This window comes from Vanessa atalanta, chromosome 30 (assembly GCF_905147765.1).
Source record: "Vanessa atalanta chromosome 30, ilVanAtal1.2, whole genome shotgun sequence".
Lineage (NCBI taxonomy): Eukaryota > Metazoa > Arthropoda > Insecta > Lepidoptera > Nymphalidae > Vanessa > Vanessa atalanta.
In genome coordinates, this window is record NC_061900.1 from 617,692 (window position 1) to 644,976 (window position 27,285).

The 27,285-nt window shown below is 32.3% G+C and overlaps 2 protein-coding genes across 2 annotated transcripts in view; both read right to left on the reverse strand.

The window, feature by feature from the left end:
* Nucleotides 1-5,773: 5,773 nt before the first annotated feature.
* LOC125075331 (zinc finger protein 91-like) lies at nt 5,774-15,480 on the reverse strand. Its single transcript, XM_047687054.1, has 3 exons — nt 15,223-15,480; nt 13,049-13,189; nt 5,774-12,029 (listed from the first exon to the last, which is right to left on the reverse strand). The coding sequence occupies exons 2-3, from the start codon at nt 13,161-13,163 to the stop codon at nt 6,670-6,672; spliced, it is 5,475 nt and encodes a 1,824-aa protein (XP_047543010.1). The 5' UTR covers nt 13,164-13,189; nt 15,223-15,480; the 3' UTR covers nt 5,774-6,669.
* A 3,103-nt stretch (nt 15,481-18,583) lies between these two features.
* LOC125075332 (GTP-binding protein 2) overlaps nt 18,584-27,285 on the reverse strand; it is a 29,916-nt gene continuing 21,214 nt past the window's right edge. Inside the window, exons 16-18 of the mRNA XM_047687055.1 lie at nt 26,490-26,585; nt 25,119-25,246; nt 18,584-22,966 (exon numbers count right to left, since the gene is read on the reverse strand). Of these exons, the coding sequence (XP_047543011.1) occupies nt 22,924-22,966; nt 25,119-25,246; nt 26,490-26,585 (267 nt within the window). The 3' untranslated portion in view covers nt 18,584-22,923. The remainder of the gene's footprint in view (nt 22,967-25,118; nt 25,247-26,489; nt 26,586-27,285) is intronic.

Genomic DNA, 27,285 nt, shown 5'->3' on the forward strand with positions numbered 1-27,285 from the left:
TATGACATTGAGAACTTAAGAAGTTAAAACTGTCAAAATAACTACACAGATAACAAAAAAAAACTAGTTCAATAAAATCAAACGAAAACATTACATATAGTTTTTTTGGTTCTATTTATGGAGCCCTTTTTTCATACATTTTGGTAGATACTTTTTCGAGTAGACTACTATGAAATACGTTTCCTTAGGTCTACACTCCATTTAATAGTCAAAAGCCTATTACAATTTAGAAATAGTTTCGACTGTCAGAGCTAGTTCTTATAACTGTTAGCTAACAATGTATTAATTTAATTACGCTTATGTACTTTATCAGTAAGAACTACCATTTTTATTTAAAAAATTTGTTATATATCAATGAATCAATTGGCAATTGGCATCTAAAGTCATAATTATCTATTTGTTATATAAGTATGTATGTATATATCTCATATTTTATGCGATGTATTATAATAAATAATATATAATATCTATAGTAATTTATACTTCATTACATAGTATAAAACAAAGTCGCTTACCGCTGTCTGTTCCTGTGTATGCTTAGATCTTTAAAATTACATAACGGATTTTGATGCAGTTTTTTTAATAGAACCCTACGAGATAGATCAAAATATTGTACTACAATATTGTACACCTTATAAAGGTCTTCAAAAAAGTCGCCGATGGCATAAGTCTATCTCTTAGGGATAACCACTTATTATTCCTTACACTCACAATAACTCACAATAATCCCTCACTTTTTACGAGAAATAATGACTTATTTTCGAAGTGTATAACATGAATCCTTATACAATTAAGTACTTTAAATACATTGTGCATTTAATATAGATCAATATGAGCTTTTACAGCATGTAATTTAAATGAATATTTTCGAAGATATTACAGATTTAAACCGCAGGGACATAGCGGTTTGTATTGTCTAACGACTGAAAAACTGTAAATGTTGTAAGACTAAGTTTATTTAGTATCAGAATTGCACCCGTGCGAAGCCGGGGCGGGTCACTAGTAATATTATAAATGCAAATGAAACTCTGTATGACTGTTGCTCTTTCTTTCAAATGAACCAACTTTCATAAAATTTGGTATGAAACTTGAGCACCAAGGAAGGATATGTCCTTTCTTTGTTATGCCTAAAACTTGACTATCAACCCTTAAACCGCGAGTAAAGTCGTGAGGAAAAGTGTACATATTTCAATATATTATATTATATTTATTATATTACTTCAGTGTACACTTCAAAGCCGCTGTTACTACGTCGATTCCTATACCCAAAGGGCTCCTAGAAGAGATTTTATTTATTTAAACTGTTTTTTTTTAATGTGGATAATTGTATATCGATAATTAATGTCGAGAGCCGAGATGGCCCAGTGGCTAGAACGCGTGCATCTTAACCGATGATTTCGGGTTCAAACCCAGGCAGGCACCACTGAAATTTCATGTGCTTAATTTGTGTTTATAATTCATCTCGTGCTCGGCGGTGAAGGAAAACATCGTGAGGAAACCTGCATGTGTCTAATTTCAACGAAATTCTGCCAGATGTGTATTCCGCCAACCCGCATTGGAGCAGCGTGGTGGAATATGCTCCAAACCTTCTCCTCAATGGGAGAGGAGGCCTTTATCCCAGCAGTGGGACATTTACGGGCTGCTAATGCTAAAAAAAAAAAAAAAATTAATGTCAACCCGCAATGAAACACTGGAGTTAGGTTAGGTTAGGTTAGCATGTAGAATAAGATTCTACGGATACGTTTAGATCCCAATACATATCCCAGTCGATTTTTTCCGACATCATCAACAACGATCGTTTTATTTCAGCCATTTAGCACAAAACCTTAATAAATTATACACGCATTATCCGTGGATTGGTGAAAACCGTAGGAAAAGTCGTATAGTCTATTCCAATTGAAGAAGGATATCATTTACGTACGATTTGTTAATAGTTCAGCTATACGCACGGCCAAATAAAATACAACATCAGTCCACTAAACTACTTATATCCACTTTAATTTTAGTTCCAAAAGGTTTCAAATCCATAATGAATATAACAGTGAATTCAAGCTCGCGTCAATTCGCTGTAAAATATTTTTTATTTGGGTTTTGTCTTAGTGTGGTTGAGTGTCGGTTGAATGATTTCGATTTGGAATATATCTAATGATAGGTTGTTAAAATTTATAGATTTGATTTGCTTTTTATTTAGACGTATTATAAATTTGAATATAAGTACAGAAATCTACATAGTGTTAAATAGTCACTTCCCGCCGTCTTTACACTTAGATCTTTTAAACTACGTAACGGATTTTAATGCGGTTTGCATCAATAAACTGATTAATTCAAGAAAAAGTATATTTGTATATTTTAGTAGACCAAATCTGAGAATTCATTAATAGCCGAAAACGAAATGTTTTTTTTTGTGTTTGTACGTCAATCTAAGTTGTATATAAAACCTTATTGTAACTGCGTGAAGCCGGGACGGATAGCTAGTATAAAATATACACTGAAACCACATAACAAATTCAACATTATTTTATTCAAATGCAACTTTAAAAAGAGTATTCTTAAATTTTAATTCTAAGCCTTACAACTACATGACAAAAAAAAAAACATAAACAAAAATTACCAACTAGAACATTGAAATCTTTTATTTAATTTACACATGCAATTACATATAATTTATTAATCTATTAAGGCATTTACTTCGGAGACGATTAAAATTAACGTCTATTCATATATCTTGGTGACGCATACGTATATCATACTGGTATAGACATCTCTTTCTAACCCTATACGTTAGAATGAAAAAGCCATTTATTTTTACTTCTGAATTATTTCAAAGTTTGCGTATCGTTAATGTTGAGGATTGAAAAGGAAAGAGGACTGAAATGGCAAAGGAGTTTTGACCTTGAGGAGCAAGGCCAGCTAGGGCATAGGCATAACTTAGACATTTTTTTTAGTAGACGAGTCCTGTAGGACACTTCACAAGATGGAAAGGGTTTATCAAATCCATATCTATCATTAAGCAGGCCTACCCAATCGTCAGGTGACATCGGCATTTTATTGGAACAAATATACATATGTCCAAGAGAGAACTAATGTGGGATGAATGAATGATTCTTATCAAAGAATCGGTGCTAATCAGTTTTCGGGACCACCTTAATCAGGATGAATGCTTAAAAAAACAATGACACATTTAATGAAGTTTACAATTTATACAACGTCGATGCATCATCAACCTTTGGAACTAAGATCTTACGTGACTTGTCCATTACACTGGGTTAATAAAAAATTATTATTGCTTCTTGGATTTGCTGGTGAGGTTAGATCAGTCATCTCTCATCAACAACACAATGAATACTGCAACATAAAATTCCTTAAAATATAGCTTGTTCAACAGGATACATGACGTAGTCCTGTAAAGTCGTTGATTTTTATACAATACACTTAACTGCCAAATTCGATGGGCATTAAATAAAAAAAAAATGAGGAAAAGGGCGAGGGAATTAAAATAATTAATAGCATATAGCCAACTACGGATATGTAAATGTATCATTTAGTAGTTTTCACATGATTGACACACGAAGAAAAAAAATTGTACACATATATGTGATGATATTGGATTACATGTGAAGCACCGTATTTAAATATTGGCAATTAATGTATCATTAAGTCGTTAGACGTTACTTTATTGGATACTTATTAGGTAAGTAAGCTGGCAAATGGGCGACCTAATCAACACCCATAGACATTGGTTATACGCCACTAATCTTGGAAACCTAAACTTTGTCACTTGTTCCTATAGTCAACCAGACAATTCACATTTCAAACCGGAACACAACAATACTGATGCTGTTTGGTCGAATGTGAGATAATTGATAGGCACACGACACACCGTGCACAAATCTACCACCTACTTTACAAAGTTATGACGTCACAACTGTCACTATTGCAGACAAATGTTAAACTAATATTATAATTGCGAAAGTGACTTACACGTCTTAACTACTCAAGCGATCATTCTGACATTTTGCATACACATTGTCGGGTACGGAAAAGGAGATAGGAGGTACTTAACCTGGCACCAGTCTTAATCCCCCCCCCCTCACAAAGTACGAAAACAAGCTATATTTTAAGGACTATCAATGAAATACCAAAGCAACAGATGACTAAAAATACGTCAACATAATTAAAATTGTACAAAAATAATTCTAAGAAATGTATTACACGTCATCTTCACGATTCGTCGGTGATTATTTTGCTGCAAACATTCTTTAAACTATTTCGACAGAGGAGACAAGAATAGTAGCATTATTTTTAGACCTCCAACGCTATTCTGTTAGAACTCACATTGCCACTCATGAAATATTGAAAACAGACTTTTTCGATTCTTGTATATTTTTAAATTTAAATGTTAATAAAGTATTCAAGTCAATTTCGCTGATATCGCTAGAGCCGTTTTATCGAATTGGCAGTGTAGGCAACTACTTAGGTCTCCAGCCCCTTAAGCAGGCAAAATCGGAAATTAGGTTTAAAATCATATTTTCAATAAAATTAATAAAGCTACGAAAGCCATTCACGAATTTTCCATTTGAATATACAGATGGCGTTATCTTCCTACATATATAATACACATTCATTCCTACATATTAAACATTATAATTACAAAAAAAAAACTTATAATAAGCGGCCCTTAAAGATGCCTCACCAAGAGGCCCTGGAGGTTAATCCGGCTCTGCGAATATCACTTTTCGATAACGATCGTGTTCTGGAGTGATTATAGAATTTGTTGTTACAGAATAGCTCCTCTGTCCTGTTTATGTCTGTTTAAAGATCACGTACAACAAAACCGTCACCAATTTTCATTCAATATTTAACGAATTTTAAAATGAAACCATTTTATTTCAACATAGTCATTTTGACATAGTCGTGTTTGTATATTTCTTATAAATTAAATAATTAATAATCAAATTCATATAAACAACACATGCTCAAAAATACGTAACACGTGACGTAAATGATTAACTGATGCTCATATTTTTACAGAACAAAAGTATAATCTACGAGCTATCCTACAGTTTGTTCCGAGAGAGAGAGAGAGAGACAACAACAAAAGCAATCAAACATAATGAACCTTCCTTGTCGCATTCACACCACGTGGCACACCTTCGTAAAAAACAAAATGGCACAATTTCGAATTTGTTTTTTAAATGCACGAACTTGGCACTTGTTTATTTTTATTCTGACCATTACACTAATTAAATCATCAAATCTTCATTTAAACGAAATATTATATAATTTCATTAAACTCAGCTAACCCGGGGGCCAATTCTAACTTGAAACGATAATGTTCCCGATTCGATTGCGATGAACTGTCAATATTTTAGTAGATTTGGTGCCCTAGGTTTCTCCTTTTATCTCCCAACATTATACGAGATATTTAAATTGTTATTGTTTGTTAAGTGTGTAGAAATAACGAAGTATACTCTATTCCAACTATAACAGGAAAAAAGAAAAATAAACAACACTTGAGAGCAAATTGATATCCATTGGTTGAGAGCTTGATTAAACTATGATATTCACTATGGATTTGTGAAAAAATTGCGTTTTGAGCGTCGACGAAACCGTTATCGGAATTTTGGAAGCAAAATTAAAGTGGAAATAAGTAATTAAGTAGTTGTGAAGTGTTGTATTATAAAAATATATTAATCATAAACTGTTAGTAGTGCACAATGTAGATTATAAAATCGCACGAAATACGTAAATCTAAGGTTTGTTTATCTTTTTTCCTATTTCCATTGGAAAGGCTATATCTTTCTTTCTGATATGATTATAGAGAATATTTCAGTATATTTATGGGTCCGATCTTATTAAATTGTTCACATAAAATCTCTCTAATCATAAGTGTTACCTATTGTGACTTTAATGCGACAAGATACGGTAGTCTAAATATAATCTTCAATATTAAATGAGACCTTAAACTTCATTACAAAACCAATACACATAAAGCTCATACCAAAAGAAGCAATGCGTATCAGAGAAGGTTATGGTATAATTTACATGGCAGAAAACTTCGACTAAGTTTTGCTATGATACAAATAAATCTAAAATACATTTAGTATCAAATGTGTGTGTGTGTGAGTGTGAATTCGATAAAGATTGTCAACAAAAATCTGTAAAATGTTCTGCAAATCGAATCCGATGATTTGATTATAATTCGAAAGCCATTTCACTTATTCCTACAACCACAAACGAAGGCTTCAATTTAGAAGTTAAATACCGCATGTATTTCTCACAGTTCTTTTAAACTGTCCACACTTTTATATTAGTTAACATCGAACACTAAAAAAATATCATTTTTCAATCAAAAATATACTAAGTTACTTTTCAAATCTCTTTTATGTTTTAAAACAAACTTAGACAGTTCTAGAAACGATATAAGTATTGAAACTTCGGTTTTTTTTCTTAACAATCATATTAATTAAGATTTATTTTCATATTTTCATTACACTTCACTGGATTAGTCAGTCACTGACACTGATTACGAAATGGCTGTACTGGCTGTATGAACACATTGTGTCTTCACGAAATAACTCTGGAACGTATGTAATTAATATTTAATGAATCACAATTCATATATCGAGTTATATTCCAAAGAACAGCAATCAAAAAATCGTTCTAATCTCAAGACGATATATCTGTTGCAATTAAAGAGGTACTCTTAACTTCTAACATATTTTCTGCCTCTGAACTAGGCGCTGTTACGATTTCAACATCATCTTCCTCTTTATTCATTTCTCCATCGTTACTAGGACTATCTTCATTCGAAATCACGTCATCAATATAATTTGCTTTAGATTCCGTAACAGAAGCAGTCGAATCGACCGTGCTTTCGTCTCTTTCATTTTTTTCATCTTCTGTATCGAAATGAGTCGTCGTCGTAACCAATTTCGATTTTAATCTATCCGCTGCGGAATATGTATCGACTTTAATTTTGCCATCATTAATATGGTATTCTTCAACAATCAATTCGTCTATACTGAAAGTTTTTTCTCTATGCCCTTTCATGTGACTTCCGAGATATTCGCATAGAAATTGCAAATCGCATAGTTTACAAGCTATGTATTCTGTTGGATCTAATGATACATGACTGGTCACGTGATCATGACACGCATCTGCGAACGTAAAGTAAACGTCACACTCGCTACATTTGTATAGCTTGTTTGTTAATTTATTTGTTTGTTGGAAAGTAGTGACCGCAGCTTTAGCTTCGTCAGCAACAATTAATGGTTTATCAATAACTTTCACGTTTGCTTCAGCTTCATCAACGGACTTATCCATTACTTTTGGACTGACTGTTTTACGATTATGTGTTATGGTATAATTTGGATCGTGATGTAGTTTAAGATGACGCGTTAATGAATTCTGCGTGAAAATTAAATCACATTCGGGACAGTTGAATTTTCTTTCGTTATGACGTCCTTCGTTAATATGACGATCTAGCGTCCTTTTATGTAAGAAATTTAACTCACAAATATCGCATTTGTAAATTTCTTCAATAAGACTATTACTAGTTGAACTTCGCACTGTCCTTTCTGAACTAGCCGTATTTAGTTTAATATGTTTCTTGGGAATTTCTACTTCGGTAGAACTTTTCCTTTTAAAAGTTACTTGTTTATCTCTATCAACAGTTTCATCTAATTCAGAATCATTGTCTATATCGACTAATTCATTATTCGTTTGATTATTTATTCTATTTACTTCGTCGAATTCTAAATTATCAGACGGTAATGATTTTCTTTCATAATGAACAACTGATAAGTCGTCTGCATCGTGGTGAAGTTTAATATGACGCGTCAATGAATTTTGCGTAAAAATCAAATTACATTTAGGACATTTGAATTTCCTTTCATTGTGACGACCTTCGTTAATGTGACGTTCTAATGTTCTCCTATGTAAAAAGTTCAAATTACATATCTCACAATTGTAAATCTCGTCAATAAAACTGTCACTGGGCGAGCTTGACAGTGTTTTTTCTGAAACAGCAGTATTTAATTTTATATATTTATTGGGCATTCCCTCGTCGACACAAGTTTTCCTTTTAGTAGCTCGTTTATCTTCACCGTCAGATTCGTCCACACCAGATACATAGTCGATAATATTAACTATTTTATTTGATTGATCTTTTAAAGCTTTACTTAAACTCATATCAACTACGTTGAGTGTAATAAGATCAGAGAGAGCTAAATTTCTATCATGATGAATTAGTTTATGCCTCGGACAACTGTGACATGACATTAAAAGATTACAAATATCACATTTAGTAGGCTTCATAACAATTATATGATCGCTTTTGACATGATTAAATATGGCTCTGAATGATGTAAAGTGAATTCCACACTTGTTACAACGATATAAAGACTTTGTTTCGTCATATTTAGCTCCATCTTTAGCGTCTATGGTAACGATGAATAATTTACCACTTCGTGGACCGCATCTTTGCAAGCCTTGGTGCAAATTTATCATTGATTTATGGAAAATAAGTCCACATGTATCACATTTAACACCGTAATTGTCTGTCGAACACGAAATTTGGTGTTCCAGTAATGCAGACGGCGTTACGAAAAGCAAATTGCATTCTGTACATTTAAAGTTTCTTAAATGTGCGTATCTCAGGAATAGGGGATCAAGTTCCTCGGTTTTTGGTTTGTTTTTATTAAGTTTCGAATGCCTTGGAATCACTGTTGTTTTTCTATATTTTGCAATTGTCAAATGAGTAGCTGGTTTTGATTTTTGTGGGTATTTTATTAATACATCTTTGCTCTTGAATGTTTTGATAGTTACATTATTCTTTGTGAAATTTTTATCTTCGTGGAATTTCTCGTGGATTTGCATACGGGAACAATGGAATGGCATTTCGCATAAACGACATACTTTCTGGTAGTTATCACTGATGCATATGTGCCTTTTTATATTCATTTCTCTATGCAAACAGACGGAACAGTCTGAGCACTGATACAGGACTACCTGGTCTTCCTTGCGACGCTCTCTTTCTATTTTACCGTTTTTGAAGATGAAAACATTGATATTGTATTTGGTAAGCTTAAATTTATCATGATACATCATATGCTTATTCAAATGCGACGATCTGAACCACAAATGACATTTCGAGCACTGTTTCTTCTGTTTGTTCGTACTGCAGAAATGTTTCACGACGTTATTTCTGAAAACGCATACTCCACACTTTTTGCATTTGTAGAAATTGTGTACTTTTGACAAATCGGTCTTTTTGTATTTAGAACGAACTAAGAACTTGGGTTGATTCTTGCCTTCTTTTGACGTTTTCTTGGCCATGTAAATGTGATAATCTACATGTCTTTTGTACTTTGATTTGTTTATAAGTTTACCACAATGTTGACAGCGAATGAACTTCAAACTTTCAGGGTTCATCTTCGATCTCAACGAATCATTTACATATAAATCTTTCTCATCATTAAACGATATAATTCTGAACGTCTTATTCGTGATTAAGTGTTTTTCGTGCAAATAACGGTGATAATTCAGAGAGGTTTTCGTTGAAAAACTTAAGTGGCACATTGAGCAATTAAATTTGATCGAATTAACGCAATTCAAACTATTCTGAGCGTGTTCGGCTACTGCGTTACAATCGACGATGATCTTACACACAACGCATTGGTAAATCGTCAAATCGATCGGTCCATCAACCAACAATTCCATTCGAACACTTCTCGTGTGTTTATATTTGCTTTTATTTAAAATTTGGTCAACTTGCTCCTTCGCTAATGCTTTAAATATATTAAACCAATCATCAGTTAGAAGCGCATCGTAATTGTAACGAAGAATTTTGAAGGAACTCTTAGTGACACTGTTCGCTAAATGTAATTGCTTATGTTTCTCGTAACATGTGCTGACAATTTGTATATCACATATCGAGCAGCGATTTATGGTAATATTGTAGCTCTCCATGTTACAAAAGTGGTTTTGACTATGCTCGACTACTTCGTCATAATCGTCAAGGATCGTGTCACAAATCTCACAGAGATAGAGAATATTCCAGACGATTTTGAGAGATTCGTATTTTTTTATCAATTCCGGTATATTTTCGGTAAAAACTTGCTTCTTCTTACCGGAATATTCGTGAAATGGAACGTGTAACTTATACGCGAGATCACTAAACTTTTCACCGCAATAAACACAAATCTTAGCTTCTTCAACGTCACATACGTGGCTCTTAAGAGCCATACCACTAAAGAACTTCACATTACATTTGGAACAGTTTTTGAAATCTGGAAATGGTGGGTTGATTTTCCTCAAACTCTGAGTGTTTTTGAACGTGAGATCGCGAAGTTTTAGTTGGGGGAATTTCTTGTGCTCCTTTTTATGCGTCTGAAAGCTCTTGGTCGAAAATTTAAGTCCACACAACTTGCAGATACGTTTCATGAGATGCGTGTTACATTTACCTATGTTGTGTTTATCTGGTAACTTATTCACCTTCATGAAACACTGGCATGTGGGGCAGTAGTAGTAGAACTTCTCCTTCTTCAATTGACGTGGCTCTTTCTTTACACAACTTAACGCCTTCACTTCAGGTTCCTCCGTTGTCAATTGGTCGGCACTAACGAAATCAACGACGAGAAACTGTTCCGAACCCAATTCATTATGTATTCTTTTATGTTTCGTTATCGCATGCTCGTGTACACGAAAATTGCATAAATTACAATGCACAGAATCGCTTTCCGTACAGCCATTTATATGGTATTTAAGTAAAGTTCTCTCATCGAAGCAAATTTTACAGGATACACACCGACACAATAATTTGTTTAAAGTATCGTCTTCAATCGTTATTACTTTGAACCGATCGCTCGATTTATGCTGAGTGGTATGACTGTGACGATCGACCAATTTGAACGAACGTCGACATTTCTTACACTTCCACTCCCCCTTTTTAAGCACACAACGTTTCGTGTGTTCAACTGCAACAATACACGATACAAAGTGTAGTTGGCATTTATTGCATTTGAATAACGTCGATCTCGGTATAGGTCTTCGATTTAAGTCAATCTTTTGGGGCGAAATTTTCTTGGGCGACAGTGGTTCCAATTTTATTTTATTTTCCAATTTTATACGACGATTGGTGACGTCACTTGGCTTACTCGTATGTTGTGCGGCCCGATGGATCTTCTCCGAATAAGCCGATGGAAATGTTATATTACAAGGGAGACATTTAAACTTATCGTTTTCAACTTGGTCCTCTGTTTTGTTATAAAACTCTGGATGGTGGTACAATATATGACCATTGTAACTCTTATTGTTTTTAAACTTCGCGACACAGAACGCACACTTATAGTTCGTTATCACACGCTCTGGTAAATCAGGTAGCTCTGTACGGTGCTGATAAGTGATGTGACTGATTAACTTATTCACATATTTGAAATAACACGAACAAATTGGACAGCGAAAACATTCAACGTTCGAATGTATCATTTTATGTATATTACACGACACTTCACTTTCGAACACTAGATCACAGAATTCACATGCGAATTTCCTCGGCAACAATGCGTATGAGTGTTTTAGTAGAGCTATCTCGTCTGGGAACACAACATTGCAATGATTACAGAGATTATCGCTCGCCTCTTCTAAATCCTGTTCGAATTTCAATCTGGCCGATATGGAACTTTTACTTGTACTCTTGATCGCCTTGTTATTCCTAACTGCTATTAGGAACGAGTGCGCCGTCATTTTGTGGGAGTCGAGCGCATTTTCGGTGGGAAATAAAATCTGGCAACTATGACAATAACAGGGATTGTTTTCCAATAGAATACCCCAGTCTTCCAACACAACGAAGGTTTCTAGAAGTTTTGGCACAGTTTCTTCATCGTCTGACGATGAGTCAGACGCGCAGGGTTTTGTTCCCAGGATTATTCTGTTCTGATATAAATTGGGGATTTCGTCCTCGATGTCCTCGGGGTCGGTTTCATACTGGAGAGCCCCGTAGTTCTCATTATCAAAATCAAGGTTTTCTGTAAAGAGATATGCAAAAATTTAACCGGTGGTAGCTTTACTTTAAATAGTTTGTTAAATGACGATTCAAAAGTGCTTGTAAAAGCCTACTTGAATAAAGTATATTTTGAATTGATTTATTTGCATCACCAAGAAGTTAAGTAAGATTTGTTATTTTTGCAATATTATGCTTTTTATGAAAACAAGTTCTTTTCAAAGAATTACTACTGTAAAAGTACTACCAGAAGTGGTTGAAATTTCTCCATATACATTATTATATTCTTGGTTCCATTCATTCATTTATTAATAATATTTAATGATATCAATTGGATACAATGTGGCTTGCTTAGGACCAGCGTGGTTGAGTATGCTCCAAACATCTCATAACAGAATATTATTACCGATGTAGACTTATACATATTTTGGACATTAATCTTGTTATTAAGTCAAGTTATTATAAAAATAAGATGATATAAAAAAAAATGGCTAAGAAATAGCTTCTATAAAATAACTGTACTTAAATGATTTATTTAAAATTCATAGTGGGACCGGCAAATGGCCACCTAACGGTGAGCGGACATAGGCACTGTAATAAATATTAACTGTGCAAAACGTCATCAACACTCCACTCATCTTGGAAAGTAATATTGTATGTATGTTTTGCACACCAACAATACTCAGTATTGCTATTAGGGGCTATTAGGGGGGTTGAGTAGGTTTGCTATTACCGAGAGGGTGTTACATAAGGCATAAAGGCCTCACCACCAAGCATAAATAATATAATAAAGTAAACTAGTTAATAATGACAAAACATATATATTATTTGTCTCAAATTTCCTACCCATTAGAAGGAATTTCTTAGATGCTTAAGTTATAAAGTAAGTAACCCAAGATTATGTAATAGTTAGTGCATAAATAAGAGGCCTACTTATGTGAGATGGATAGTAAGTCATTATTTAAAAATACATATTACAAATAGTTGATTAGTGGACAAAGTTTACAAAGAAATAAATTAAAATTAGAAATAACAATTGACTACCTTCCTCTTCATAGTCAATCACTTCAGTCTTGATATTTGTTATATCCGGAAATATATTCTTGATATGTGGGTTGTCTAAGACATCATGTTCCTCTATGTCTATATCATCAGCCATGGTGACACCTGTAGTCTAGATCCGTGCTGGAAAAGTAAAAAGTATCAATCAAAAACTTTATTCTATAAAACTTACTAATATTATATAAAATTTTTGAAGACGGAATGATCTTGGTTACCCTTTAGCAGTAAGTATTGAACAGATTTTAAATTTGGAATAGAGATAATTTTTTTTTACTTGTAGCCTTTATTTGTGCCAACAGGGCACAGTAATCTGTATCTTTCGCCAATGTCATTTGCAATGGAGAAGACACAATGAAATTTGAATGGTACAGACAAGATTACAAGCTCAAGGAATAAAGATAGGTTATACCCTGAATTGACACAGAGTCTACCTAACATATGCCTCATCCCTTCACAAATGGGCATAGCTGCAGACAGAAGTTAGTATAGTAATAACACCACAGACATAACATAAACATAAGCAGCCCGTAAATGTCCCACTGCTGGGATAAAGGCCTCCTCTCCCTTTGAGGAGAAGGTTTGGAGCATATTCCACCACGCTGCTCCAATGCGGGTTGGCGGAATACACATGTGGCTGAATTTCGTTGAAATTAGACACATGCAGGTTTCCTCACGATGTTTTCCTTCACCGCCGAGCACGAGATGAATTATAAACACAAATTAAGCACTTGAAATTTCAGTGGTGCCTGCCTGGGTTTGAACCCGAAATCATCGGTTAAGATGCACGCGTTCTAACCACTGGGCCATCTCGGCTCTTAACACCACAGACTGCTACATATTAGATTCTAATGGCAGGAGTTGAAAATAAATATTAATCTTGAATTTACATGCCATCATAAGTCAAAAAACTGCATTTTAAATGACATTAAGATTATTTTTGTATTTTTTGGAAGTAGAATAGTATATTATAAACAAAGATATATCAATAATGGACTGTTTTAACTGCTAAATAGAGCCCCACTATCAGGAAATTGCCTGGAATATGTTCTAAGTTTTGTTTAGCTTTATTCCTCCTGTTATATCCATCGCACCTGTATACACTTGCTTACTCTCTACTACACTAAATCTAATCAAAACCTTTAAGGTCATCAAATTTCAGTGCAAAACACAAGTGCAGACACAAGGGACATAACATCTTAGTACAAAATTGGTACATATTCGCAACGTAAGAATTAAAATTTCGTATTGATAATGTATATAAATTTAAACTTGTAAGTGTACTTAAAATAACATGTAATCACACATACCTATTGTAAACAAATAGTAAAGAAGTTTACAATGAATATTACTAAGGTGAGTGTTAGAATATGTTCCAAATGAACAAACATTCTAACTAAATCAAATGACAATATTTTTATTCATATAGGCTTTCAATAAGCATTTCAATTTTCAAGCTTAACTGCTGGTTTGGAATGTACAGATACCGAGAAAAACCAGCATGAGACTCGATGGTTAACCTTCATGTACACTAAATAAATTTTTCTATAAAACAAAAATTTATCTAGTGTACATAGTAAGCAATTAGTTAAATTCTATGTAAGATCTATAAATTGTTCAAGTTTGTTTAAAAGAGCTAAATTAGCTCATATGAAGACACTTAGAGTGATAGGGCTATTATCATAAGAAATTAATAGTAAATAGACGTTTAACGTTTATTGCGATATGATAATTAATATTGTTACAAATATATAATGATGCAACTGTCTTAATACTTTTTTTTATAAAGAAATCTCTAGAAAATCTTCAGTTCATGATATTCTATTTTTTCATAAAGGCCCAAGAGTGTTTTTAAAGTTTCAACTGTAAATTAATTTGATTGAGATATGGAACGCAATCGAAATTTAAATTAACAAGTATACCTCTACTCGTTTTGACATGAGCGAAACTCGTGTTTTGATAGCTATTAAATGTAATTCACAAGATAGTGAACATTACAACAACTTAATAATAAACCTGTTACCTGAATTATTTTTTCTGCATAACAATCTTGACATTATTATATATAACGTATATTTATTGCTATAACAGATAAGCTTTGTTAATATACTTATTAAAAGCCCTATAAAAGTATTTTTTTTAAGAATAACTTTACTTACGTGTATTACTTTATTCTTCCCCGATTTATAGTTATATACTTCTTTAATCACTACTATAAAAAAATAACTATTAATATTAGATAGGGTTGTATAGGCAAATTCGTATTATTAACGCCTCTCATAAATGTTGTCTAACGGGAATGTTGATGTATGATGGAAACGTTGACGGTTTTATGTTAGATATTTTTCTTGTGGTTTCATATATAACATTATATCAAATCGACGATTAATTTACTTTAGAAATAGTTTGAAAACAAAATTTTATATAAAATTGAGAAGTAATTCTTTGACGTATAAAGCTACAGTTTTTTATAACCTATTTCATGTTTTGATATGCATTCCAGTGTATTAATACTTACGATCAGAAAGTAGGAACGGAATACACGTTTAACACGATATGATACATATATGATAATTTTTACTTCGTGTTATTTTAAATGTTAATTTAATAATATGTTAAGAGAGGAAAGGAGATAACTTAAATATTAATTAATATTATCTATTATTATCAAAATGAAATAACTTAATTACCTAATTTTGTAAAAACGAAACGTAATGCCTATCCCTTTTATTCGTGAAACTATTATTTAATTTTGCCATACCAGCTTAGGATTTTATATAGTGAAAATACATATATATTTTTGTATGACTACCTTTGCTAACTTAGTTATTTTGTAATTCATAATAAAAACCAATCATTTAACAGAAAAAATAAATGCTAAACAAAAATCATACCAGAGTTAAAGTAAGTTTTTTGGTTTGTTATTTTACCGAGATCAGGCAATAGGCTATTTGATTGGTTTTTAAAATCCATTTTATATTATTTAGTGGAGGAACCCAGTAAAGTTGTTTTTTTTTTTTAAATTCTAGTACATATTTGCTGAAAAATATCAAATTAAAAATTTCATATTAAAATAGTGCGCGAAAACGCTACTTTGACAATATGGCGCTGCAATGGGGTCGGTAACGTCACTTGCCTGTATTGTAATCTGTGGCACATATAATCCACGTACAGTAGGCAAACGAGGTTAACAAGCAAGTGACGTCATCATAAGCCCGACCAATCAGGAGCGTTTTGTGTCTTTTATTTATGGATTTATGAATTAATTAATTAATATTTTCAACTTTCGTTAGTAAATAACCATTTTTAAACTCATAATATATACTGATTACTATAATTGACACTTTATTTTTCGCATTGTCAAATAGCCTATTCTGAAGTTACTATTGTTCTTAAATTAAATCAATTATTATTGCTATACAATGATATGAATATATCAAATCGATTTGCATACATGATATATTCATTCTTGTCTAGTAAGTAGCTTACAAAGCCGCAAATTATGTGGTTTTGGTTCAAGAAAAAATACAAATTGCTAGTTGGAACTATTTTTTTTTATATTTACTACAAAAAATAAATGTAAGGCGTAACAGAAAATGATTATTTTTATTAATAAAATTTATTTTTACCAGGATTCGAAAAAATCCGATTTTTGATATATATCCAGGCTAAGAAAACGAAGCGAATTTCATTCAGTAAACACTTAAAAATGTGAAAGGCATTTGTAAAATAATACGAAAGTGTAGAAATACCACATTTTTTATTCAAAAAAAGTAACAAAGGAATTAGTTTTTATTTATTTGAGAAAGACATTTTTAATGAACAATTAAAAAGAAGTACCTTTTATTATTATATCTTCATTTGTTTGTGAGATAAATCAACTAATTTTAATTTTAAATTTATTTTAATATTAATTTGTAATCGACTAATCATAAAAAGTAATCATTCAGAATAAGGCCTTAAGCATAGATCTATGAATTTTGTCAAAAAGATAGGAAAAAATCAATTGATATATATCCGCGAACCCTGATTTTTATTAACCTTTAAATATCTTATAGAAAAAACTTATTAATTTATTTAAAAACGATCTCTAACGTATAAACCAATATAATTCAAAAGTAAAAGTTTTAAACATTGACTTATATACATTACTATGAATATTACTGACGCGCGGTTGATAATGATATTTTGCGCACTAAGTTGCGGTCAATTGACCACACCTTATTTAGTCTAATTTAATAATAATTTAAATTGAAAATAAATGAACCAAGGATAGATCCTTAAGGGACTCCTAATAACAGAATCATCGGAAAATATCTTTCCATTCGCATTAACATTCTGAATTCGATTGCTAAGATACCAAATGAGAAACAATGATTGAGTGTCTGTACTGCCGTCGAAATTAAAATAAAAAAAAAAAAAATCTGAATACTTTATAACTCTGATTAACCGGGGTCAGTGTATCTGGGCCTATTCGCTACTCCTCTCCCAGATAGACTGAATAGATAGATATGAACAGATAGATAGAAAAATTAAAATTGTTGATATATATATGGTTTATATTGTTCGATTTTTTATATGACAATTTTAAAGCTTACTGAGCTTTAAATTGCTATTGTTCATTATTTTTTTATTATTTAATATAAGTACGTAGTTTTAGACACACTAACAAATCTGCCACATGATATTAAGGGGACACCACGGCCATAGCATTCGCATTGTGAGAAATATTATCCATCACTTACATCACAAAAGTGCAAGCAACCCTTGGGATCTAAGATATTATGTCTTATCCTATGCAGTTAAATTGTGATCGGCTAGCTTAATTAATTTAAACACACAGTTACTTGTATTAATATAATGAAAATGTTTGTGTTGTCACCAACACGAGTTTACAACACAATCATTTTCAATATACTATGGACTGACTGACTGACTGGTTTTTGAAATGCACTTTATATTATTTAGTAGAGGTTAAGAAACCCAGTAAAAGTTGTTTTTTTTTTTAAATTCTAGTACATATTTGCTGAAAAATATCAAAATAAAAATTCCATATTTAAATAGCGCGCGGAAACCCTACTTTGACAATATGGCGCTGCAATGGGGTAGCTGTCTTCACTTACCTGTATTGTAATCTGTGGCACATATTATCCAGATACAGTAGGCAAACGAGGTTAACAAGCAAGTGATGTCATCATAAACACATCCAGGGTTTATGATGACATCACTTGCTTGTTAACCGTTCAGGAGCGTTTTGTGTCACTTGACAAACGTTTAAAAAAATGCATTTTTATTTATGGATTTTTGAATAAAATAATTATTTTTTTCAACTTTCGTTGATAATGACCATTTTGAAACTCATAATATATACTTTATAATTGACATTTTATTTTTCGCATTGTCAAATAGCCTATTATAAGTTATAAAGGTTTTTAATAAAACATCCAGGATATGTACTGTCATTTTTTTATTATTATCTAATAATGCGCTTAAAAAAGTTTGTTTTTTTTTCACTTTAAATATTGAAAGAAATAATTTATACAGTTTAATACATTTTTTTTTATTATTAATACCCAGCATGTTTCTAAGTTAGTAAAATACATTGATTTAATTTATTTAAATTCCAAATCACACAATTGAGCTAAAAGCAAAATTTAAAAAACAGACAAATTTTTAATAATGATTGAGCTAATATTTATTCCTAATACGTCGTTTATTTTTGTCAATTTTCAGTAGTTTCTCACGTCTCAAATTTAAATAATACAAGCGAACTTCCCCAGATCATACACGCACTTCATTCTTTAACACAAATAGGTTCATTCGCCAACCATTCGACTCTTACATTAAATTAATTCGAATATTTTGATAATTTGAGACATACAGATTTAATAAAATATGTACTCAATAGATATGTAATAAGGACTATTATTGTATGCAGAGTTAGAAGTGTATTTTTTTTAAATTTCAAACATTTTTACAAGGCTAGAGCGAAAATGAGCCTTAGCTTTATACAGATAAAACACAAATTTGTTGGTAGACAGGTAAATATAGAAAAAAATCACTTACAAATTAAATATTTTCTTAGTAGGACTTATTTTATAGGTATTCTTTTATATAATAAGTATACAATAAATAATTTCCTTAGAATTGTATTTACTTACTTAAAGCAAAACAAAACAACCGAATAATAATTAATTTTGTTCCCTTCAAAATGTCACAATTTAAAAATGGCGTCACGTCAAATTAATGTCCAAACTTATTAGAGTTATTAGGCAGCCTATTTATGCTTTTTTTTATAACACTCAAACACACAGATTATATTAAAGAAATTATGTTTTATCTGCAGGGAGCCCTAATGAAGACCATTTCTTATGACATCAAAATGGCGGTTTAAAATAACGAACTATTATTTTCATGAAGTGAAAAAACGAATTTTGTACAAATATACAAAAATGTAAAATATAATCACAATTTAGTTTAAAAATTCTTCTAGCTTCTTCATATTTAGTAAGTTAATAGACGGAATTTAACTTTTATTTATACTGATCACTGATTGGAATATTTCATGATTTAATAATAACGTATAAGCTTGTTTAAAATTTACAGACAGTGTTGTTACAACCTCTATTCCTAATTCAAGCTGTGGTAAATAAATACATAGTTTTTATAAACAAAAATAATTTTAGCATTTTACGTTTCATATAAAAAAAAAACGAAACGAAACTTAATTACCTTACATTGATTGAATACAAGTTTTCGCCGTCTGTTAGGGTATTAGGGTTTAGGTTTAGGTATAAAAAGGCAGGCTATGTCCTTTCTTGGGGTCCAACTCGGTTAATAAGAAACAGAGTTACTTAGTTATAAAAATAGTTTAAATGTATTAATATTGCTCTTACAATTAATAAGTCAGTATAATTATTTCTGATACCACAGATAAAAAATGGAGATTGCTTCAATAAATTGATGACTTTTTAAGTCATTGTTATGACATTCATTTAAGCTAAATGAGTATGAAATATTCCGATCATTGGTTACATTGATATGGATAAATTAAATTAAAAAAAAAAAAAAAACGCAAGTAATAACCACTTACAGGAACTAAATAAATCGTTTAGATTTAATATACAAGATTTAATACTAAATGAAAACTACGAGAGGTAGTGTTAATATTAATCGCGCCAAAATTAGAATATCAAAATGGCGTCGTGACGTTTGTGTAATTGAAAACATCAAGCATATATTTACGAAATATGTTAATATTCTTTTTATTATTAATATATAATGTTTATCATATAAAATACTTGTATTAAATTAGTCGCAATTTATTATTGGATTCTAATATATGAGCGTGGCTTAATACAAAAGTAGCATTTGATTTGTAAGAACTAAAGTAAATAAAAAAAAAAACAAACTTCATCTTAAGGATTTGCACTTGGGGCTTGACAAAACTTTTTAGATGGTTATGTATTGTAATGAATAGTTATCTATGTAACAATTATATAATATATAATTTCATTTGAATTGAATAAACTAACTATTCAGTTTCTTGGCAAAATCTACATTCAGTATCGATTGCTTTACATTTTTTTTTTTTTTTTTATTCTTGCAAAATCATTTCAAGATTCAATTCAAATTAATTGAAATGTCGCTTGACCCGATTTTAACGAAATTGAAAGAAAAAACTACACTCAATTCAATATTAAATTAAGTTCACATGTTAAAAATTACTCAGAACTCAAAAAAAAATAAACTATATTCAATTTGAACCTATGTATTGGTATACAATATAACTTAAATCATTCGTAAATTAAAATTGTATAATATTGAATATATAAATAATATAAAGCAGCAATTATTGACTTGTCAGATATTTTTAATGTGGCAACATTTTCATTAGTAACTGTTAAGCCCAATTTGTACTACTGTATATTAGAATCGATAGATCGCCATGAGCAATACTGTTGTTAACAGCGAAACTATCGAGTGTACTGCAAAAAAAAAACATTCGTTTTTAAAAGAATTAATACATTTTGCGCAAGCGACAAAGTTTAAATCTGTTATATTAAGTGAACCAATATTAGCAACACTGTTGTTGTTGTTAATAAGTTTTTTTATTTTTTTTATTTAAAAAAGCAATGCTATCGAACATCACTGGCTACCGATAGTACGATACTATCGATAGTATCGCTAATAGTATTGCTGACGGAGCTATCGATACTATCGATGTCAACTATCGGTGGTTCTGCAACACTGATTCTGATTACTGATATCATCGGTCGAAATTTTAATAATCTGTGATATTCATTGCGAGTTCGCGGCAAAATAACGACGTTGTTATCGGTACTTTGTAAGTAATGTAAAGTGTTTATATAGTCTATTCCAACCACAAGGGAACATAAGCCAAAAAAACAACATTAGACAGCGAATTAACGCAATGTCATTGGTCGACAGCTAGAATAATTAGTCTATGATATTCATTATGGATTTAGGAAAAAAAATGCGTTTTTAACGACGACGAAAATGTGAACTAAACTTTGGAAGTATAATTTAAGTAGACATAAGTAGATACGTTTAATAGTGTTATATTATATGTAAAGATATATTAATAAAAAAACTCCCAGTAGTGCAAAGTATAGCAAATCGCATGAAATACGTTTATCTTTTGTTTATCTTTATTCCAATTTCGTTTGGAATAGGCTGTAAATAGTTAAGTAGTATAGTGTTGTGTTATAAATAGAGATATATATTAATCATGAACTGTTTGTAGTACAATATAGCCGAGTTATAAAATCTCATGTGAGTCTAAGGGTTTGTTTATCTTTTCTCCTCTGGAATTATAATGACCGGTATTAAATAATTTACCATTCTGTAAATTGTATGTGTAATTTTCAATCGAGGCGATAAACTTCAATCCCATAGCGTGTAGTAACTTTTAAATAATTTAATATTTTAACTAAGATACGATAAGATTAAGTTCGTCTGTCGCACTAACGTCACGAAAAGGTAGGTAAGCAAAATGGTATAAGTAAAAATTTCATGTTTTAGAATAAATATTTTTTTTAAATATAATTCTTAACACTCTTTTTTTAATTTCAAATAGATAGTTAGATCTTGGATTAGTTTCCAATGTTATATTCCTTGTTCACAAACTCGTTGCATCCATTAAATATTTTATATTCGTTAAAAATGGTATGTATGTCTGTATTGTACATAAAAACTAGTTTTGGATTGTTATATATAGAAGCTTTTTTTATATTCCATATTATTATATTCAGAAGAACTTTGAATATATTTAATCCACTTAATAAAACTTTAACATCGACTAAGTTTCTTATATTAGATTAGATAATGTGAGCACATTTGAAAACTCTTCCCCTTTCCCTTCCCTCGCTTTTAAGAAGTTTTTAGGCCAAAAAATAGCCTACGTCGTTCCTTAGAGTTCAAGCTTGCTTCAAATTCGGATTAGTGATTTGAGCGCGCAAGAACAACAGATAGAGTATCGAACTTATAATTTGATAACAGATAATCGTACTAACAGATCAAATTAAAACATTAAAAAAAACGTCTCAAAACGCTTCCGCTCATGACTCACGCGTTTATAATATTAGTTTAAATTTATCACCCACGAGATTTCAATATGGGATGAAAGTCCTTATTCATATAAAAAACGTCGAAATTCCGATATTTATTCAGTCGAAACTAATTCCGCGACCGTATTTTTCTCGCAAAAACTTTAAGAATACTAACATGTTGTTAATATGACAAGAAAAGGTTGTTTGTTTATATATAATTAATATATTTAATTTATCTAGAATTTTCTAGAGAGATCTCGAACTTTACATTGGAGCTTAGTACATAATTCATGGTATGTAGGGGAAGGTCTGGGTGACTCGGCCGATGGCTCTGAAACAAAAAAATCGAATTAATATCTGAACTATATAATATAATACTTTTATTACACAACTATGCGAGTCTCTTGCCGTTTCTTCTCGCTGGAGGCTGCTTTCCGAAACAGTGGTAGTTTTTTAATATCGAAGATTCAAAAACGCTTCGTTGTGAATTAAATTGATTTGATTTGGTTAAATAATATTCTAAACTGCACTGGAATTTCTTATAGAATATGGAAAAGAACTACGAGAAGATTTTACTAAATTCATCTCCTATGGGAGTTAAGAGGGGGGGGGGGTGAGCTTGTTTGGATGTTTTACAAACCTCAAGTTAGATACATATATAAGTATTTAAGCGTATGTTAATGAGTTAAAGACAGACGCTACTGAGTGATAATTCACCACCCAAGATTGAATCAAAGAAAACTGAATTTAGGCTTTTGTTTATAAGTAAAGAATATCTGTTAAAGCGTATCTGAAATTTCATACCCATAGGATGGAACAATTTGGAGGGGTTCAAGTCTACATACAATGGAAATTGGTAAAACACACATAGAATAACTTCAATAGCTGGTTTGACAAAACTGCCTTTTGGTCTATTGACTAGATCCCCTAGTCCCCAAGTCGGAAAAATCAAAAGTTATTGGTTCAGTAACACCCCGGGGTCTGGAAGTTGGAAGCGTGTAACTCCCGTGCCTCGGTGCGACCGTAAAGCCGTTGATTCCGCGCTAGAACTCCTGCCGGTCGTGGGGGATTATTTGAGTAAGAGATAAGAGACAACAGAGGTTGCACCTGTGTTTGCAGTTCACACTTGGGCGCCATAATATATCGTAAGGTATCCGTCACGAGAAGCTATAAATTATGTAAACAAACATCTTTTACTAAGTTAACATTTTATACTGCGAGATAATAATAAATTGACCATATTCAATCGACATGTAATATAGACGGGTTATATGAAAGTAACAACCTATTTAATTTAGTCGGATCATATTTTAACAACGCAAAGCGCTATCGTTTGCGTTTTTTGGTACCGGAACGCGTCCGTCGCAGGGATTGTAAACTATCGGGACGCCATTTTGAAATAAACACGTCATTCAAGTTTCGAATGCGTACGAGTTTGTTTCATTGCTTTGCATACATCGCGGATCTGGTTGTTATTGTTAATTTTACTTATGAATCTGACGAATAATTATTATTAAATAATATATGTTAATTAATATTTGTTACTTAATAATTTATTAAATCTTAAACAAAATCATTTTTTTTGTTGGTCCAAATGTTGTGAACTTCTGAACACTTGTTTACAAAATTTATAGCTTCTCATGACGGTTACTTTAGTTGGTTTGTCTCGTTGGCGTCGTGGCCGTAATCGATCAGGACGACATCATACTAAAGCATAATTAATTGGGACCGGTGTCGATGCGGATAATCGGATAGACTGATGACAGACAAAAACGAACCGTCACACATATAATAAACATTATTAAGTTTAAAATACAGTTCTACGACGAACATCTCTATTAGAGTTAGTTGCAACCTAATCAGGCTTTAACAAAATTAACAAAAAATACTTGGGTTTAATTTTTTATATTACGCTTAGGACCGATTTAGATAATTGGCGATTCGGTTAAGCGGCGTTCGGATAATCGGCGTTATAATGTAATAGTGAATATGTCTGACAACTGACTAAAAATCTCTTCTCTCGAGAAGACGAGCTGGTTCCAGATGTTTACATCAGATGAACTATGAACCCTCTATGACACTTAAATGATTTTTGTCGCGAAGTCAATAAATCATTCTTGGGGCAAGGTATCCGATTCTATAATAAAATTCCGCAGACATTTTTAACTTTGCCGTTTCATAGATTCAAGTCATTTGTAAAAAATACATCGGTAAAGAAGGCATATTATTCGATACAAGATTATACTGATGATAAAAAGCGTGGAGTTAATGTTTGTTGACTTCCAGGCAGGATATATAACATACATATAATTGAATTTAACTGACATGACTGTATTTTTAGATGTTGAAAACGAGTAACTACTGACTTTCTTGCCGGTTCTTCTCGGTAGAATCTACATTCCGAACCGGTGGTAGCTTCACTTTAAATAGCTTGTCAAACGACGATTCAAAAGTGCCCGTAGAAGCCTACTCGAATAAAGTACCTGGTGCCGAGCCCGGCCGTGAACAGCAGGCGGCGGCCGCGCACGAGGTACTCGGGGCAGCGCGCGAAGCGGAACAGCACGGACGCCGCCTCGCCCGCGCGCAGCACGCTGTTCGGCGACATTATGCCCTGCGGTGACAGTTTGTTTTTTAGAGCTAGACCGACGGAAATACTCGACGAAAAACTGCAAGCAGTGGGAATAGCAAGAGATAGAAATAAATGGAGGAGGCCTTCACTCCTTGGAGACGTCCTTAATAATGGTGATTCGTTTCGCGTATAATAATTTTTGTATGTATGTATACAGGGTGTCCCGTAGGTCGACGTCAAGCCGAAATTTCCTGACAGGTAATGCCACACCAGTTATCAGAAAGATTAAAAAAAAAATTTAAGTCATGTATTTTTGAAGTTATGGAAATTTTTCTTTTATTCCAGAAAATGTACACCATGTGACCGTTTTTTCATTCCTGTTGTTACAAATATTTACTTTTTGGCAATTTTTTTTCTCTTACGTCATCCCGAATAGTGCTTTATGTAACCTATGATCCTAAACCCTGTGCCCATCACTCCAACTTGTAGGAAAATGTCATTTTATGTATGTATGTATGTATGTATATGTATAAAATATTTGATTTTTTATTAGTGTTAATTAAATTTAACTATTTTAATTTCTAGAATTTTATTAGACAAGTAATGTTATTTTTATTAAGGAATAAACAAAGCTTAATATATATATTTTTTTATTTATTTACAATCAATATCGGAAATAAAACGATTGCCTCCTAATTATTTATTTGTTATATTAAAAACTAGTTATCGCCTGCAGCTTCGCGTCCGAATTAGCGTTCGTTATTTGCAAGTATCAGTATAAAAACCCTACCCTGCGTGCTATTCTAGACTATAATATATATCTGTGCCAAATTAAATTCTGATATTAAAAACTGTAAATTAACAACGCGGTTGTGAATGTTTAAAGGACCCCCAAATATTCGCTATACATGTAATCGTATTTTTTTTATGGCATTGGTTGGCGGACGAGCATATGGGCCACCTGATGGTAAGTGGTCACCACCGTCCATAGACAAAGGCGCTGTAAGAAAAATTAATAATTCTTTACATCACCGATGCGCCACCAACCTTGAGAACTAAGATGTCATGTCACTTGTGCCTGTGATTACACTGGCTCACTCATCCTTCTAACCGGAGCACAACAATACAGTGTACTGTTATTTGGCGGTAAAATATCTGATGAGTGGGTGGTACCTACCCGGACGGGCTTACACAAATCCCTCCCACCAAGTAAAAAAAAAGTATCCCGTTTTTTGAACGAAAAAACAAATGTCTATTCGAAACATATATATAAGTAGACGCTTACCTCGATGATAGCGGTCTGTCGCACGTTGCCGACGTGCACGGAGCACTGGAACCCGGGGTAGATGGCCGTCGAGTGTCTGAGCACGTGGACGGACGCCTGTTACGTGAAAACAAAATAATAACAAAGGCTGCTGGGGACACCCGCATTGGAACGAAGTTGTTTTCGCTTCTCTCGGATTGTATATACCGTTTTTTTAATAGATTGATTCAAGAAAGGTTTATATATATACATTATTTTAATCTATCTCGAAGGGTTCGGCCAGCGTTTGCAATGTAAGCGCAAAAATGTGCTTATTTACGACATCACATCAGAAGCCTCTAAAATTATCAGTGTTCCTCTACTATACAGTGCATGTATTACACATATAAACCTTCCTCTTGAATCGATCTATCTTTTAAAAAAACGCATCAAAATCGGTTGAGTAATTTTAAAGATTTAAGCATATATAGGGACAGACAGCGGTAAGCGACTTTGTTTTATACTATGTAATGAAGAACTGTTTGTAGTGCGTAATATAGCAGAGCTATTAGTGCAGTGTACAACAAGCACTAAAACTAAAATGGAGCTGGGCCTGCCATGTAGCGAGATGCACAGACCAGCGATGGACTCTCAAGAGTACGAAATGGTCCGGCCCACAAGGAAAAAGAATCGTGGGCAGACCACAAAAACGGTGGAGCGACGATATAGAATAAACGACTGGGAAAGACTGAATAAAATTAGCTCAGAATAGGAAAAAATGGAAAGAATTGGAGGAGGCCTATACCCTACGAAGGGGTTCCTATAATATAGTTAAAAA